The 18203-nt window shown below is 39.3% G+C and overlaps 1 protein-coding gene across 1 annotated transcript in view; it reads left to right on the forward strand.

Annotated features, from left to right (window-relative positions):
* Positions 1-3178: 3178 nt before the first annotated feature.
* The window catches only part of LOC139738253 (importin-7-like), a 42472-nt gene continuing 27447 nt past the window's right edge, over positions 3179-18203 (forward strand). Inside the window, exons 1-4 of the mRNA XM_071648903.1 lie at positions 3179-3338; positions 5047-5285; positions 6060-6218; positions 17507-17663. Coding sequence (XP_071505004.1) covers positions 3255-3338; positions 5047-5285; positions 6060-6218; positions 17507-17663 — 639 coding nt within the window. The 5' untranslated portion in view covers positions 3179-3254. The remainder of the gene's footprint in view (positions 3339-5046; positions 5286-6059; positions 6219-17506; positions 17664-18203) is intronic.

Genomic DNA, 18203 nt, shown 5'->3' on the forward strand with positions numbered 1-18203 from the left:
AGAGAGAGAGAGAAAGAGAGAGAGAGAGAAGAAGAAATAGGGATAAAAGTTGAATGATCCATGAAAGAAAAGCGCTTTCCAACTCTCGAGAACATGAAGAGTTTGTTTGCAAAAACCGATAAGTCCATTTTTGAAGATTTTGAAGTACGATCTTTGTCACAAAGTACAAAATAATACCTTTCAATGATACATTGGTCACTATAAAGGTATACATTCTTGAAGTTATGGTCAAAAGAAGCAAAAATGTTCTTTTTATTCTCTTTATTTTTCTTGACTTTTAATCGCAAATATCTCCATTTGGCAAATATGGACCTATCGGTTTTTGCGAACAAACTCTTCATTATTATGAAAAAGAAAGAAAGATAAAAGATTGGCAACAACAACAGCAACTAAAAAGTGTGTGTGTGAGTGCGTTTTTATGTGTAAGCTGGCCAGAGGGGAATTGTGAAGCCGGGAAAATGTGCAAACGGCTGGAAATGTGAAAACGTCTCGCGGGGAAATTTGTAAATTTCATCAACGGGAAAATAGTGCAAACATGACGGGAAATGTGCAAAAGTTCAATTTTGCTAAATGTGCTAATCATTAATCCTTTAGCGATATTATGTACAAAGATGACGACAAACTCCATGTCAAAACTGCGCATGAACCTGCACCATTTATATTTTCTGAATAAAATCATTGACAGATTTTCAACAAAATTGGCAGGCAGCTGCACCATTATGCTGGCAAAGGGGGGGGGGGGGACCCTCAAAGTCCCAGAGCTATACGGTTTTATCAAAATTCTTTTTATATTCTATAACAAAACAAGGTAGGGCTAGGTTGGTGCTATAAAGCCATTGATGACCGTAGTTCAAGTTTAAAGGCAGATGCTGATCCGGGGCAGTGCAGGGCACGGGGGCTCTTTGTTATAGGGGACCGGGGGAGGGGGAGGGGGAGTTGAAGCCACAGAGTCCCTAAACTAGTGCTATGAAGACATTAATGACTTAAATTGCAAGTTTTCAGGGGTGCCCGGATCGGGGGGGGGGGGGGGCAGGCCGGGGATTTTCTGCATTTTCAGCATCTTTAATTCTTGAAAAATCTACAACGGATTTTCACCAAACTTGTCAGGTAGCATCATTACGGTGATGACCATTTATTTTTGTTAAGTGAGCCCCCTCCTCCCCCCCCCCCCCCCCCCTCCCCCCACCGCCGGAGGGGGTGGGGGAGTTGAAGCCTCAGGAGTCGCTGAACTCTGCATTTCTTTATCATCTTCTGTCGAACCAAAAAAAAAAATAAATATAGAGCTAAGTTAGTGCTTCGAAGACATTAATGACTGAAATTAATGTTTGGTTATCAATGTCGGATCCAATGGGGTGCCCTGATTTTTTTTTTTTTTTTTTTTTTTTTGGGGGGGGGGGGTGACAGAGAGGAGGGGGATTGTAGACATTTACTGCATCTTCTTGATTCATCTCATAACGGATTTTCACCAAACAATAATTGCCTGATAGCATCTTTGAGGTGATAATTTATGATCTTTATTATCTTGTTTAAAATGAGCCCCAACCACCAAGGGAGGGGGGGGGGGGTTACTGATGAAGGTTCAGATCCCTAATCTCTGGAATTCTTAATCTTCTTCTGTCGAACCGAAAAAGATGGAACTACGTTAATGCTCTGCGGACATTACTTTCTGAAATTTCAGGTCGAGTGATTATGACGGATCCAGGGTTGCCATGCTATGGGTGTGACGGGGAGGAGGGGGATTTTCCACATTTTCTGCATGTTCTTGAAAAAACTATGACGGATTGCACCAAACTTGGCAGATAGTATCTTTATGGTTATACCTTGATCTTAATTTGTTTGTCGTATAATGCGCCCCCCCCCCCCCCCAAGAGGAGGGGAGGCCGCTGAGGTTGAAGCCTCAGAGTCCCTAAACTCTTTATCAATTTTTTTTTTTTAATCTTCTGTCGAACCGAAAAAGATAGAGCTAAGTTTGTGCTATGAAGACATTTTTAATGACTGAAATCTCACGCAGGGACGGATCCCGGAATTCCGTAAAGGAGGCGCAAACAATATTTCTGGTGCTACGTACTTCAGGACCGGGTTTCTCTCATTTTTTTTTTCTTTTTATTTCTTTTGTATTTGGGTGCGCCCCCTCTGGACCCGCATTTACTGTCATGTTTGGTTATGGCGAGGGTGCAGGGTGCCTTGGGTGCCATTGGTGGGTGGGGCTGAGGGGAAGGAGGGGGATTTTCCAAATTTTCTCCATCTTCTTGAAATATCTAGGACGAATTTTCACCAAACTTGGCAGATAGCATTTTTATGGTGATACGATCAAAATTTGAAGAGTTTGTTTGCAAAAACCGATAAGTCCATTTTTGTCAAATGGAGATAGTTGCGATTAAAGGTCAAGAAAAATAAAGAGAATAATAACAATATTTCTGCTTCGACTGACCGTAACTTCAAAAATGTACCTTTGTAGTGACCAATATATCATTTAAAAGGTAGTATTTTGTACTCTATGACAGAGACCGTACTTCAAAATCTTCAAAAATGGACTTATCGGTTTTTGCAAACAAACTTTTCATTTGTTAAAATGCAGATTGTCGCAAAGATAGTAATAATTATGCAAAATATAAATGACGTTTTAGGACAGAAGTTCAAACACTCGTCTACGTTTTCATTTCACGTCTCTTTCTCATTGTTACATTCAAGTTCAATTTGTAACGGATTAAGGATGAAAGGTGTTTATTAAAAAGAAGGAAGAAAACAGAAAAAGAAGAAGAGAAAGGAAAAACAGAATAACAACAACAGCGACATAATCAACTGGCAGAAGATGATAAAGAGCCAGTGTGAAGTAGAACGGGCACAAAGTTACAAGTACAAAAATATGTTTCTATAGGTATACGTGCTGGCGGAAATAGGTGTTTTTTTTTTATATTTATTTCAGAAACTTTGTCAGTTATTGTATCCACAATAAGATTATGCGAGTCGATTCCATGGGTAGCGCCATCTTGCGTCCGTGCTCGCAAATGTGTCGTAATCGTGTACTGAGTACTAAGTATGCGATCGCACTTGTTCGTTTTGTCCCAATGCGATCTCTGTGTGTGTGTGGTATTGCGTACACTGCAATGACGTGATGCGTTCAAAGCGAATCTGTATCTGGCGAGCTAATAATTTCGAGATCTCGCGCGCCAACAAGCATTCCCGCGCAGAGACTGACGAAAGTCTTGTTTTTTGCCTTATCTTACGAGACTGACAGCTAAATCGCCAGAAATATGGATCCGTCGAAGCTTGTTGAAATCCTGCAGGGCACAATACACCCCGACATGCGAGAAACGGCAGAGAAACAGTTGGATGAGGTGGGTAAATTCCGACACAGGGTGGGAAAGATAGTGAGCACACGTGTGAATTGTACATGTAGCATATTGTTCGGAGAATGAATGAGATTGAGAATATCATGGCCGCTGGCATGGCATGTGACAGTTGATACAGTTTGAGTTAGTCAGTGTACGCTGAGTGGGACACGACCACAAAACTGTTTCAGTGTGTGAAATACACTAAGCCCACTATTCTATTTAGCACTTAAAGAATAAGGATTTACATATCACTGTCACAATGAAGCAAATCTTTATTCTTAGCTAACCATGGAGGGCATGGATCCAAACGGGTTGGACAGTTGGAGCATACACACACACACACACACACTAGGACAGTGTTGCACTTCAGTCACACTTAAATTTACAGACCGCAACCACCAATACACCATACATGGCATGCCATGAATATGATGAAACATTGTCCATAGGTCATTGGCTGGTTTAGCATAGTCTACAGTCCAGACTACCAGCAGTAGTGCAGTGTGTGTAGGGTAGTTACTTGTAGAAGTAATGTCGATTACCATTAGCGTTAGGTCGCCACTAAACATGCTAAACCTGTTAACTAAAGTTGCCAGACATTCGCATTGCATGTAACGCGCCTTGCAATCGGAGATCAGCTGGGGCGACAGATTTTCATCGCTCTCAAAAGACATTCTTAATTCACCTTTTTCCTCATGAATGATTATAATGAATGAATGATTATACACTGTAGGTCTATTTAAATCCAAATGTATTTTGCCCTTGACTTATGTAACACAACAGGTCACAAAACCATTTTTAATGTAAGAATGTTTTTGATTTTGAATGAATTTCAGGTGGCAGATTAACAAAGACTACAAAGTTTTTCAAATGCGATGATGCACAATGCATCCTAGACTGCATTGAATTGTGTGTATAACACATGCGCTAATAATGTAATATTAATACCTGGTGCGCTGTGGTTGGCGAACTGATTCAGTGCCTATCGTTTAATAGTTCGCCAACCCGGGAGTGCATAGGAAATACACGCAAGTGGCGAGTAGGCCTACATGTGTACATAGTGTATACGGTAATTGACGTTGTGTCAGAGTATTTAATGGGTAGACAAGCCAGTTTTATAGTCTGAAAACCTGTCTGTAGATCCTACTGTGAACAAGGGGTTATAACATTTTTGTACATGTAAAATTTAATGTTAGGAGGCGCACATATTCCACTATTGCACTACCAAGTACCGGTACACTGTAGGCTTACAAAATGTACAAGCCAATGTAGCAATGTCGCATTAAATATTACTCTGTGACTTGCCTTACAGTTTCCACCTGTGCAGAATTTGTGCATGCTTTATTCTTTTGTTCTGCTTCCTTTTGACACCCAATCATCCATTCCTAAGTGAAGCTGCTACATGTATGTCATCATCCTTGGATTCCTTGATTTGTTATGAATTTTTTGAAAAAAAAAATCATATTCTTTATTCTCATCACTATAAATTCTAAAGCTCTTCTAAAGCTCTTACAGATCTGGGCACTTGACGAGTGTGATAAGTACGATAATACGCCAATGGCGGTCTCTATTTAACTGGAAGAAGAAGAAGAAGAAGATGGTCAAATGCCAAAGTCTAAAAATCATGTGGAGGTCTCCTGTAAGAATAGACAAACTATTAAACATGAGATGGATCCCCTCCCCCCCCCCCCCCCCTTGCCGTTGGTTGCAGGTTCACAAGATCATCGGCTTCACCCCAACGCTTCTCTGTTCTGTGATGGAGGAGTCGCATCCTTTCCCCGTACGCCAGGCGGGCGTGATCTACCTCAAGAACATGGTCACCCAGTTCTGGCAGCAGCGGGAGGCGGAGACACCCGTGGAGCCCATCCCCTTCAGCATCCACGAGAACGACAAGAACTTCATCCGGGACAACATCATCAAGGCCATCATCAGCCTACCGGAGCTACTGAGGTGGGTGTCGGTGACTTTCTTGAAGAGCCGGTAGAGCCGGTAGCATAGGGTGGGAAGGCTGGCCAAGTTCTGAGTGTGCATTTCCGGAATCCCCTTATCGAATTGCATACCTGGTACTGTAAAAGTGGAAATTTTCATGCATTTCGCGCAACAAGAAACTAGCACGAAAATAAGAGCACCCAAATATTTTTCTAATGTCATTGAATGTTTCAGTACTTGATGTCCTGATTCTGCAAAATTAAAAAAAATGAGAGGTTCATCTTACTCGGCCAAGCGTGAAAAATTACTTGCTCCGAAATATCCACTTCAATAGGTAGTTTGGGCTTTATCACACACAGCCAAAGAATCTGGACTGGAATCAACCATTACCAATGAGCATGCTACTCTTCATCGTTTTTAAATGAATTATGGTGGGCAGTGAATGCATTAAACCACCCATTAATCCCCACACTACTGGGCTTTTAACGGGGATGTTTCCCAAATGTATCCATAAAAATGCAGACTTAAAAGTGTGTCATGCTACAGTATTGGTAGAACACATCAGTGAAAGTTTGAAATTGAAACACACTCCAAAATGTCTGGTTTGTGAGTATGTTGGCTCCTCTATCTACAACCAGTGTGATGTCTTAAAGGATTAAATCAACACCAAGATGGCGATACTGCCCTGATTGTGTGCAATTTGTGGTGATGTGACACTTTCAGCATGTTTATTGATAGTAATTGCAGTGCATGTACACTTGTTATGATTCATTTTTTTCCCCCTGTTACCTGTAGAGTCCAACTCTGTGTATGTCTGAGTACGATCTTGAAGCAAGACTATCCCGGCAAGTGGGACAGTGTGGTGCCCACCATCGTCCAGTACATCAGCTCGGACGACACGTCTGTTTGGTTTGGCGGGTTCCTCTCTGTCTACCAACTGGTCAAGAACTACGAGTGAGTTTTCTGTCTTTTTTGTCTGTCTTTTTTTCGTGTTCTGTTTTTGTGATCTACTTGTGTAGTGTATCAAGGCAGATTGTAAGTGAAGGTACAGTCAAACCTGTCTATAGCGGCCACCCAAGGGATACGGAAAAAGTGGCCGTTATAGACAGGTGGCCGCTATAGACAGGTAATCCAACTTTGTGTACATTGCCTACATGTACATGTATCATCGTTGTATACATCTATAAACACTTACAGGTACATGTATGTGTGTACGTATGCACACGTGTGTATCATGCATAAAACAATGCCGGTGTTTATGAAATTGTTGCACAGTACCGTAGCATGTGCACAGTCGTGAAGAAAACTTGACACTAGTGCATTATTGGGACTGAATAAGTGATGAATGCAACGGTGGCGATCACTGAACGTTGCCTAGGAATGACTGGCACGGCTAAAAAGCAGAAAAACACGCTGAATTATCGGCTCAGCTACGGCTCCATCAGGTTTTTGGCCGCTATAGACAGGTTAAAACTTACCACGGGAAACAAAATTTGTGGCCGCTGGCCGCGTTAGACAGGTGGCCACTATACACAGGGTCTTTAACATGGCTTTTCTCTCGGGGGGATTTTTCAGTGGCCGCTATAGACAGGTGGCCGCTATAGAGAGGTGGCCGCTAAGGCAGGTTTGACTGTATATTGTAGTTCTGCAGACGTTATTGTAGCATCTTGTGATGTTGTGTTTTTATGTTGTACATCAGATATCATAGTATTCTGATTCCTCTTGAAGGCATGGTGATCTCTTTTTAGCTCACCTGAGCCAAAGGCTCAAGTGAGCTATTGCGATCGCCCTTCGTCCGTCGTGCGTCGTGCGTCGTCCGTCGTCCGTCGTGCGTCGTGCGTCGTGCGTAAACTTTTTACATTTTCATCTTCTTCTTGAAAACCCCATGACCGATTTTCATCAAACTTGGCAGATAGCATCCCTAGGGGGTTAGGAACTCAATTTGTTAAAATGGGCACCATGCCCCACCCAGGGGGCCCCCAGGGGGGCCCAAACCCCCCAAAATTAAGGAATCTGTAAAAAGCTTCTTCTCTAGAACCAGAAGTGATAGAGCTAAGTTAATACTATGAGTTAGTACATTGATGACTGTAGTTTCAAGTTTGTTCATGGCAGAATCAGGGGTGCCCCCCTTGGGACCCAGGGGAGGGGGGTGGGGAAGGGTTCTAATGGGGCCTAAATTGTACATTTTCATCATCTTCTTGAGAACTCCATGACCCATTTTCACCAAACTTGGCAGGTAGCATCCCTAGGGGGTTAGGAACTCCATTTGTTAAAATGGGCACCATGACCCACCCAGGGGGCCCCCAGGGGGCCCAAACCCCCCCAAAATTAAGGAATCCGCAAAAATCTTCTTCTCTAGAACCAGAAGTGATAGAGCTAGGTTAATACTATGAGTTAGCACATTGATGACTGTAGTTTCAAGTTTGTTCATGGCAGAATCAGGGGTGCCCCCCTTGGGACCCGGGGGGGGGGGGGGGGGGGGGGGGGGGGGGTGAGGAGGGGTCCTAATGGGGCCTAAATTGTACATTTTTATCTTCTTCTTGAGAACCCCATGACCCATTTGCACCAAACTTGGCAGGTAGCATCCCTAGGGGGTTAGGATCTCAATTTGTTAAAATGGGCACCATGCCCCGCCCAGGGGGCCCAAACCCCCCAAATGAAGGAATCTTTAAAAATCTTCTCTAGAATCAGAAGTTATAGAGCTGAGATAGTACTATGAGTGAGTACATTAATGACTGTAGTTTCAAGTTTGTTCATAGGAGATCCAGGGGTGCCCCTCTTGGGGGTAGGGGGGGGGGGGTGGTTGGAAGGGTCCAAATGGGGGCCTGAATTGTACATTTTCATCTTCTTCCTGAAAACCTCATGATGGATTTTTGTCAAACTTGGCAGGTAGCATCCCTAGGTGGTCAGGATCTCAATTTATCAAACTGGGCACCATGCCCCACCCAGAGGGCCCCAGGGGGCCCCAATTCCCCCAAATTAAGGAATCTTGAAAAAATTGGGCCCTTATTGTACATTTTCATCTTCCACTTGAGAATGCCTCGTCAAATTTTGGTAGAGCTGTGAATAATTTAGATTAGTGACTGCGTGAAAGGTGAACTTGCGATACTCAGGTGAGCGCTAGACCCGCGGGTCTCTTGTTTTTTGTTGATGTTTCCACTTTTTGTTTCAATAGACATTGTCATACTTGAGTTATATGAATTAATAAATTCTGCTTATTTCTTAGTTCGCGGAACAGCATGCGTACATATTTTAAGGTTTTAATAGCGATATAATGTCAAGTGGTGGATGGGGTCCAGGTACACCATGTATCTTTTTTAATGTGAGTGTGGTCCTGAAAAGAACCTGCATCATGTCAGCATTTCAATTTAAGCATATTTTTACATGCTCAGGGAAAAGTGACAGTCCAAAGACCTTTCCGAGAATGGTAACAAAGTGCTTATGAAACGTCTAGATTGAGTAAATCCTCTTCAGAACTGCACCTTCAAGACTGTACCTCAAAGAAAGAACACACGTTCCCAAATTCACAAAAGTGATTTAGATTTACACCGTTGTTTATGGCCATTTTTACAATCAGTGGTGTAAAATGCAGTATTGGCACTAATTGGTGTATAACTTTCTTATACACTGACAGATATGCATTATTTTTTCTCATAAACTTACCAGCCACAGTGTCTACCTTGGGTACCTTAATGAACTTTCCTCTCTTTTTCTTTCAGATGTGGCAGGCACTTACATGCTTGAAATCCAACACTTTTGGTGTACTCACTCTGACATAGTATTTTTGTCAGAGCTAGCATATTAAATTGTTTATACCTTTTCATTATTTTTGTTGCTGTTTTGATAGACAGGTATCCAACTTTAAGAACTATTATGCAGGGCTGCACACTAACCCATTTTTTCTGCCGGTCAAACCTGTCTCTGTCGGACCGGTAAATGCTCCGTTTTACCATTTTTTACAGGTCCGAACAGAAAATTTACCGGTCAACAACGACAACCTAAAAAAAACATTAAATGACTTGCAAACTTATTTTCTTGTTTTTTATGGACGTTTTACCCCCCCCCCCCCACCCATGTACTTTACAGATTAATATTTTTTTGTGTAAAACTTGCATTATTTGTTGCACAAGAAATTAAAAAAAAAAGATAGGAAAAAATAGAATGTTTGTTCGTGAATTACAGTGTAAAATGGTAATGAACAAAATCAGATTGTATCAAATGCGTTTGTGACTTTTTCTAAACATCGGCGCACGAACTTGCTCTTGGTGGTCAGTTGGATTGCGACGATTTATGAATTATTTTAGCTGTGATATTTTCTGATGCACGCGCTACAAGGGGTTCTTTATTTTTCTCCCGATAATCTATTCGCATTTGTGCATATACGTTCTTGAAAGGTACACGACATGCAGGGCCGAATTCGCAATCCTTTTTGCGCCCATTTCCACCTCAAATATTAGCGGGATTGTGACGATTTCATAAATTACTTCGGCTGTAATATTTTCTGATGCGCGCGCCAAAAGGGGTTGAAAATGTGTCCTTTATTTTTTCCCGATAAACTCTTCGAATTTCGTGAACTTGTGCGTTCTTATAAGATGCACCACATGGCCGAATTCATGATACTTTCAGCGCCTATTTCTACCTCAAATATCAGCGGGATTGTGACGATTTCATAAATTACTTCGGCTGTAATCTTGTATGATGCACGCACCGGCTAGAATGGTTGAAAATGCGTTCTTTATTTTTCTCCCCATAATCTCTTCGCATTCCGTATTATATACATGCGTTCTTTAAAGGTATACGACACGTCCGAATTTACGATCCTTTTTGCGCCTATTTCTACCTCAAATATCAACGGAATTGATGATTTTATGAATTACTTCGGCTGTAATCTTTTATGATACACGCGCCAAAAGGGGTTGAAAATGCATCCTTTATTTTTCCCCGATAAACTCTTCGCATTCGTAAATGCGTTCTTAAAAGATATACGACACGGCCAAAAATCATGATTCTTTTTGCGCCTATTGTTTCCTCAAACTTCAACGGGATTGCGATGATTTCATGAATTATCATTCGGCTGTACTGTAATCTTTATGATGCACGGGCCAAAAGGGGTTGAAAATGTGTCCTGTATTTGTCACCCAGTAATCACTTCGCACTGCGTACATGCCTACACGTCACGGCCGAATTCACGATCCTTTTAGCGCCTATTTCTACATCAAATAATATCAGCCGAATTGTGGCGATTTCATGAATTACTTCGGATGTAATCTTTTGTGATGCACGCACCAGCTAGAATGGTTGAAAATGCGTTCTTTTTTTTTTTTCTCCCCGTAATCTCTTCGCATTCCGTACATGCGTTCTTGAAAGGTACCGGTATACGACACGGCCGAATTCACGATCCTTTTTGCGCCTATTTCTACCTCAAATATCAGCGGGATTGCGATGATTTCATGTATGACTTCGGATGTAATCTTTTATGATACACGCGCCAAAAGGGGTTGAAAATGTGTCCTTTATTTTTCCCCGATAAACTCTTCGCATTTCGTAAATGCGTTCTAAACAGATACACGACACGGCCAACAATCATGATTCTTTTGCGCCTATCGTTTCCTCAAACTTCAACGGGATTGCGATGATTTTATGAATTATTATTCGGCTGTAATCTTCATGATGCACGGGCCAAAAGGGGTTGAAAATGTGTCTTGTATTTTTCACCCAATAATCACTTCGCATTGCGTACATGTCTACACGTCGCGGCCGAATTCACGATCCTTTTAGCGCCTATTTCTACATCAAATATCAGCGGGATTGCGATATGTCATTAATTATTTCGGCTGTAATCTTTTGTGATACATGCACCAGAAGGGTTGAAAGTGCGTTCTTTATTTTTCTCCCGATAATTTCTTCGCATTTGTGCATGCGTTTTCAAAATTATACACTGCATGCAGGGCCGAATTCGAGATTCTTTTTGCGCCTTTTATTGTTTCCTCAAATTCCAACGGGATTGCGAAATTTTCATGAATTACTATTCGGCTGTAATCTATATGATGCAAGCGCCAAAAGGGGTGAAAATGTGTCCTTTATTTTTCCCCGCTAATCTTTTCCCATTTCGTACATGCGTTCTTAAAAGGTATACGACACGGCCGAATTCACGATCCTTTTTGCGCCTATTTCTACCTCAAATATCGGTGGGATTGTGGCGATTTCATGAATAACTTCGGATGTAATCTTTTAATGCACGCACCAGAAGGGTAAAAATGTGTTTTTTATTTTTTCCCGATAATCTCGTCGCATTTGTGCATTCGTTTTGGATAACCAACACGGCATGCAGAACTGAATTCAAGATCCTTTTTGCGCCTATTATTTCCTCAAATTTCAACGGGATTGCGTTGATTTTATGAATTGTTATTCGGCTGTTATCTTTTATGATGCACTCACCAAATGTGTCCTTTATTTGTTTGCTTTTTCTCCTCTATAATCTCTTCACATTTCGTAAGTAAGCTTTTGAAAGATACGACGCGGCCGGTCGAATTCATGATCCTTTTTGGGACGATTTCTACCTCAAATATGTAAGCGGGACTGCGATGATTTCATTATTTTTTTTTTCTCCCTAGTATTATCTCTTCACATTTTGTGCATGCGTTTTTAAAAAGTACGCGGAAGGGCCGATTTCGTGATCCTTTTTGCGCCTATCTTCATTATGAGACCATTCTGAACGAATGAAAATATTCATTTGTGAAATGACTGTGTAAAATGAAAATAAACGCAGTCAGATCCATTTACTGTATCGCTGAATATCGAATATCATTTTACTTTTTCTAAAAATCGACACAAGTAAATTAGTTATAACATAACTGCCACGCTGCTGCGAAGCCGGGATCGGATCGATCTTGCGTTAAAAAATCATGAGTAAAATGACCCAGAAATGCGTGCGCTTCTATCAATGTTTCTTGTCTGGCATGACCGCCCATCGCAAGCAAACGAAAAGCAGTTACACTGTACATGCTTTGCATGTATTGCATTGCATGGCAGTGCGTGAGCAGCGCCTAATGCGGAAGCGAGCGCGAATAACTGGTCGACTGCTAGTGCTCAAAGCTAATATTTACTGTACAAATTGCACCGGTAGACATAAACGAAAACTTGCGTAAATCTTGTTGAACAGTGCGATATCTTGCATTCTGTTTCTGCCTGATCGGGGCTGCTCTTTTTCTTTCTATATACTGACCCCACCAATGCTTTTGTTTTTACCGGTCATGTCGGACTGGTTACTTGTGGATTTCCTGAAAAGTTACCGGTCCGACAGTGACTTTTACCGGTCTTTGACCGTCGGACCGGCGCCAGTGTGCAGCCCTGTATTATGTTTACCAGGTTCTGCTTTGTCTTCTTTAAATACTGAAATTGTCCAAACTTTATGTTTCGGAGGTGACATTTTCCGTTAACAATTAACCCCTCTTTTGAGTTAGCTCTTGTTCACAATTATAAAATTCAACTTTGCTAATTTCCATCAAAACAGAATAGTAATCAATCTGACTTAACTTTGATCCAAAGATTATTTAATTCAAATAACTTATCATTTTTTGGTGAGCGTTTATAAATTTATGTAACTTTTCCGTTAACATTTCTGTCACCTCCGAGACAACAGATTTATGTATTTAATTTTTTTATTCTTGATATCAGTTATACATTACATTTGCAAAAATGTAACATATCCCCTCACATTATCTCTGAAGGAAGGTAGTAGAAATAAAGCCTGTTGTTTTCATTTCGGAGCAATTTACAATTTTCCGTTAACACTTGTCACCTCCGAAACACTTGTCACCTCCGAAACAACGGGCATATTATATTTGATAATTTCTCGAAGACCAAGCAATTTTGTTTGATTCTGTCCAATTGACAGGAATCTCTTTTGGATGACAATAGTAATATGGCAACAGGAAGTGAGAATTTTCTAGGGATTAATAAAAGATTCAATAAAAACTAAAAATTACTGTTTCGGAGGTGACAAAACACTGTTAACAAGATTTTTTGTTCATTTCTGTTGAAGAGAAACCATATCATGTACACCAATGGTTTCATTTATTTTAGTAACATAAGTCTCAAAGTGGAGAAATCAACTACCACACTCTCACTCTTTTTTTTATTACTAGACTGTACGTTTTAGGGCAAATTTACATTTTTTCACTTTTTTTAACAATGAGAATGCACAAAATACACCCATCTGTTGTATATATAATATTGTAATCAAGATCATTTCTCCTGCTTTAGTTAAGTAAACATATAGATGCTTTCATCTTAGAAGCTTGATTTCCAACAAGCAATTTAGTTGTGAAGATTTACCAATCACAGCTTTCCATGTAGGTTGCTTTTTCCTGTGTTTCGGAGGTGACATTGTCCGTTAACACCATATTGTTATGTGATAGTGAAAGGCAAGACTTCAGTTCCTTTTCACTATCTATTAATATTTTCTAATACATTTAATATCTACAAAATCATCTCAACAGAAGTGACTTTTGTATACAAAGTGTACATAGCTCACCAGAATTCCCTTGATACCAAAGTAATACATGTGGCAGTTCATGCATGCCCTAGTCCACAATCTTTAAAAAAAAAAAGAATGTAAAAAAAAATCATCAAATAATCAAACTCCACAAAAAGGCCACATGCCTATAGCTGGTGCACAACTTGTTCTTGAATTCATAGTTGTTGTTTTTCCATGTACAATGTGGTAATCATAAACAAAATTATGTGATTTTTTTGTTGATATGACAATAATTATTACATTTTCCAAGTTGAACCAACTGTTTATGACATTGTATTTTTTAAGATTATTGAAGTTATGTGACAACTGAAGTGAACAGAGGAACAAGTCCCAAGGACTGGAAAGGGAAAGATAAAAAAAAACAAGATTTGTAGTTCTATTTCAGTACTTTTGGTGAGGTGTTTACCTTGTTTTGTTATTATGTTTTATCTTAGAATTTGGCTTTAAGTACTGGAATTTCAAGGAAAAGAAAATGGTTTCTTAAAGGACAAATCCACTTTCACATGTGGATTGAGTGAATGCAAATGTTCAACAGTAAAACATATCATTGAAAGTTTGGGGGAAATTGGACAATCCATTCAAAAGTTATGGGTTTTTTAAGTATCTGCGCAATCACTGCAGGATGAGAAGACTGCGACAGTGTATGATGTCACATGCATACAACGATATAAGGAAAATATAAGTGAATTTCACAAAACTTTACTTTTTGAAAAAAGTGCACATTTCTTCAACTTGCTTCTGATGTATTTTAGGGCAATATTATTCACCCTGCCGTCCAAAAGAGAGAAGTCATGTGTTCTTTTTTTATGCAAGAAAAGTGAAAATACAGAATGTTGAATTTTCTTGATACTTTCTCTATATCCTTGTACACATGTGACATCACAAGCTATAGAAGTCTTCTCATTCAGCTTTGACTGAGCAGAAACTTTAAAAATCCATAACTCTGGAACGGATTGCCTAACTGTCCTCAAACTCTCACTGATATGTTTTACTAATATTGCTATATTTACTCAACCCTCATGTCTATTGAGGTGAACTTGTCCTTTTCCAGTTTCGGTCCCTTATACATGTAGGTTTATTTGAGACCAGTTTGTGTCCGGGACCTTCTGTGAAGTTGATGGGGAAAATTACCGAACAAAAACAAATTTTCCCCTCAAGTTCACAGAAAAGCATTATGCTGCTCTCTTCAGCTGGGAAACACAAACTGTTGTCTTAACCAAACTGTAAAAACCTGTTAAAGATTAGTATGAATTACAATCTCAAACAAAATAATGAGCTGGTATCCATTATCATGAAAGAGAATAACCAAACAAACTAACAAGTAAGAACTGAAAGAAAGAGCTTATATTTGAAAATTAAAGCCATGAGGAAAGACATGAATGTTCACTAAATAGTTAACACCTGAGAAGTTGGGTTGTCTCTGTGTTGTGTCACCTCAAAAACAATAAAATGTTTTTTCTTATCATATACTTTTTACTCTCAAAAGTGACTGTTAAATATGCATGATTTGCAGGTAATTTTCAATCAATTCAAAATGATATGTAAAATATATTTTAGTAATGTCAACAGTTTAAATGAATCTGGTGTATAGAAAATTTATCCCAGATGAACCAAACACCTTTCACCAGTATTATAACATTTGTATGGTGGCTATCAAGGATGATGAAGAATTCATGAACATCCTTAAATTAATCTATTTATAAAACTATGTGCAAACAAAAACGTACACAAGTCAAATGAGAATTTTTGCTTTTGGTATTCATACCGTATGTCCTCGCCAAAAAATTATAGTGGTACCCTCCGCAACAATAACTTTAAAGATAGTGAATCAATCTAAAATACAATGTAAGGGATTGAAACTATAACTCATTGCCCACGCCTTACAGAAAACCCATTCAATTTGCTTCAGAGGTCAAAGAGAATTGAAGATTTTTGTAGAGCATGTGAGGAATCCCTTCCCTCCAAGTTCTGCATGTGTTTACACATTAATACTTTCCAAGAGCATCCAAGTGCTGAACTTGGAAGAATCAGACTCCTGACATCCTTTATAACAATCCACATTTCTTTGAGATCACTTAACCAAATTGACTGGGGCTTTCTGCAAAATAGAGCTAAGATGTTATAATTTAAGACCCCAAAGTAGAATTTAGTTGATTTAATCATATTGGGTGCTAGCAATGCAAAAGTCTAATTGTATTTTTTTTTTTTTTTTGGGGGGGGGGGGGCCATACTATGAATACATGAACACAATGTTAACATTGAATGTCACCTCCGAAACAAAGTTATTCTTCCCTGGTGTTGTGGAATAAAATATTCTGAGAGTAAAGAAACATTACTGAAATGATCTTACACCCTCATTTCAATTTAAGGTAGAAAATGGAATGCCATGTTTCTTCAGGTTACAATATCTAGCTTATGTCCATCATATTCGTACTGTAAATTAATATTTTAACACAATGTTAACATTGAATGTCACCTCCGAAACGAAGTGATTCTTCCCTGGTGTTGTGGAATAAAATGTTCAGAGAGCAAAGAAACATTACTAAAATGATCTCACACCCTCATCTCAAGTTAAGGTAGAAAATGGAATGCCATGTTTCTTCAGATTACAATATTTAGCTTACATCCTTCGTCCAAATGGAAAGCAAACTACCGGTACCCATGCTAATTAATGAAGTGTAAAAAAACACTTGTTCTGTGTGGTTTATCTGCTTGAACAGGAGTTAATTTCTTGTTCTCGAGTTATAATTATTAAAAACATTGATAAAAAGAAGAAGTTTTTGTGTTATTGTCACTTATTCTCAAAATAAGTGAGTATTAATATTAATGTCACCTCCGAAACATTCTAATATGTTAACTGTCACCTCCGAAACATCCATGTGTGAAAAATCCAAGTTTTAAAGAAATGATTGGAATTTCATTTAACCTACATAGGAAGGTAGCCCTTCTTAAAGACTTATTATAGTAAGAGTTTGACCTGGCCTCCCCTCCAATAAATAGTTAAAATCTTAAAAATTACATGTCGATTGGTATTTTTTAGCAAAAATTTATAAATCTCATGTATTTTTTTTTAATTCACTTTATATTCAACCCCCAAATAGTTTTGATTCACAAACTATATATTGTTGTTAACCATATAAACTTTGCATGGTGAAGTTTGACTACAGAGTTTTGTCAATATGGTGCAATTCATGAAAGCAAAATTTTGCTTAAATTTACTTCAGGTGCCAGGGTTTTCCTTAAATTACACCAATAACCCTTCAGCTTTAAGGTCTGAAATGTTATTTTTTCAAAAATTTGAATACTTTCAAATAGGAATCAAACAGAATAATGAAAAAATATTTTGTTTGAAATTTTGACCCTCCGAGTACAAAAGTTACACCACTGATCGTAAAAAAGGCCTTGGATTTATGCACTTTTTTTTTTGCGAACATATGACTGAAAAATTTCCTACTCCAACAGATGTCTAATAGCAAACATGCCTTGTTATGGGCATGTCAAAGGTACGCCTATTTCATGTGTATTATAGACCATGGTACAAGTTTAAACCATGGTCTAAATCTAAACAACCTTTGTGAATTTGAGCATTAGTGTGCAGTGTGTCCATCCACCCTGTAGCACACTTGATTAGTAGAATATCGTCATTTGATCTTTATTCTAATGAGTCAATGTCCATATTGTGTTGTGTCTGTCGTCCCATCAGATTCAAGCAGCCGGAGGATCGGGGCCCCCTGAAGGACGCCATGAAGTGCATTCTGCCCTGGATGTCGCAGCGTTGTGGTCAGTGCCTGCCGGATGCCTCGGAGCCTTCGGTTCTTCTCCAGAAACTCATCCTCAAGATCTTCTATGCACTTATTCAGGTCAGCAGTTGATTGGAAATGGTTCCCCAGCCTCGTATTCTATGAGCCCACATTTGTATCCCTATTTGAAAAATGCCAATGATATAATGTTTTTTTTTTCCCCCAAAAAAGAGGGGGGGGGGGGAATTGCAAATAATTGAAAACAAATTTCAGGTCTGTTTTGGCAGTTAATTTTATCAAAGTCTTAAAACAGAAAAGGTTGAAATTATAGTAAATCAATCCAAATACAATTTCAGGGTATGAAATTAAAACTTATTACCCACGTCTTGCATAAAACCCCATCCGATTTGCTTCAGTGGTCAAAGAGAAACGAAAATTTTTGTAGAGCATGTCAGGAATCCCTTCCCTCCAAGTTCTGCCCATTGTGTTCACACATTAATATGCAGTTCCAAGAGCATCCAAGTGCTAAACTTTGAAGAATCACATCCACGACATGCTTCACAATGATTCACATTTCCCTGGTACCACTTAACCAAATTGAATGGAGTTTCCTGCAAAATATAGGTAAGAAGTTATATTTTTAGACCCTGAAATAGCATT

Source organism: Diadema antillarum, unplaced genomic scaffold, assembly GCF_040938485.1.
Source record: "Diadema antillarum isolate AM-2024a unplaced genomic scaffold, OU_Dant_1.0 seq00000732_RagTag, whole genome shotgun sequence".
NCBI lineage: Eukaryota > Metazoa > Echinodermata > Echinoidea > Diadematoida > Diadematidae > Diadema > Diadema antillarum.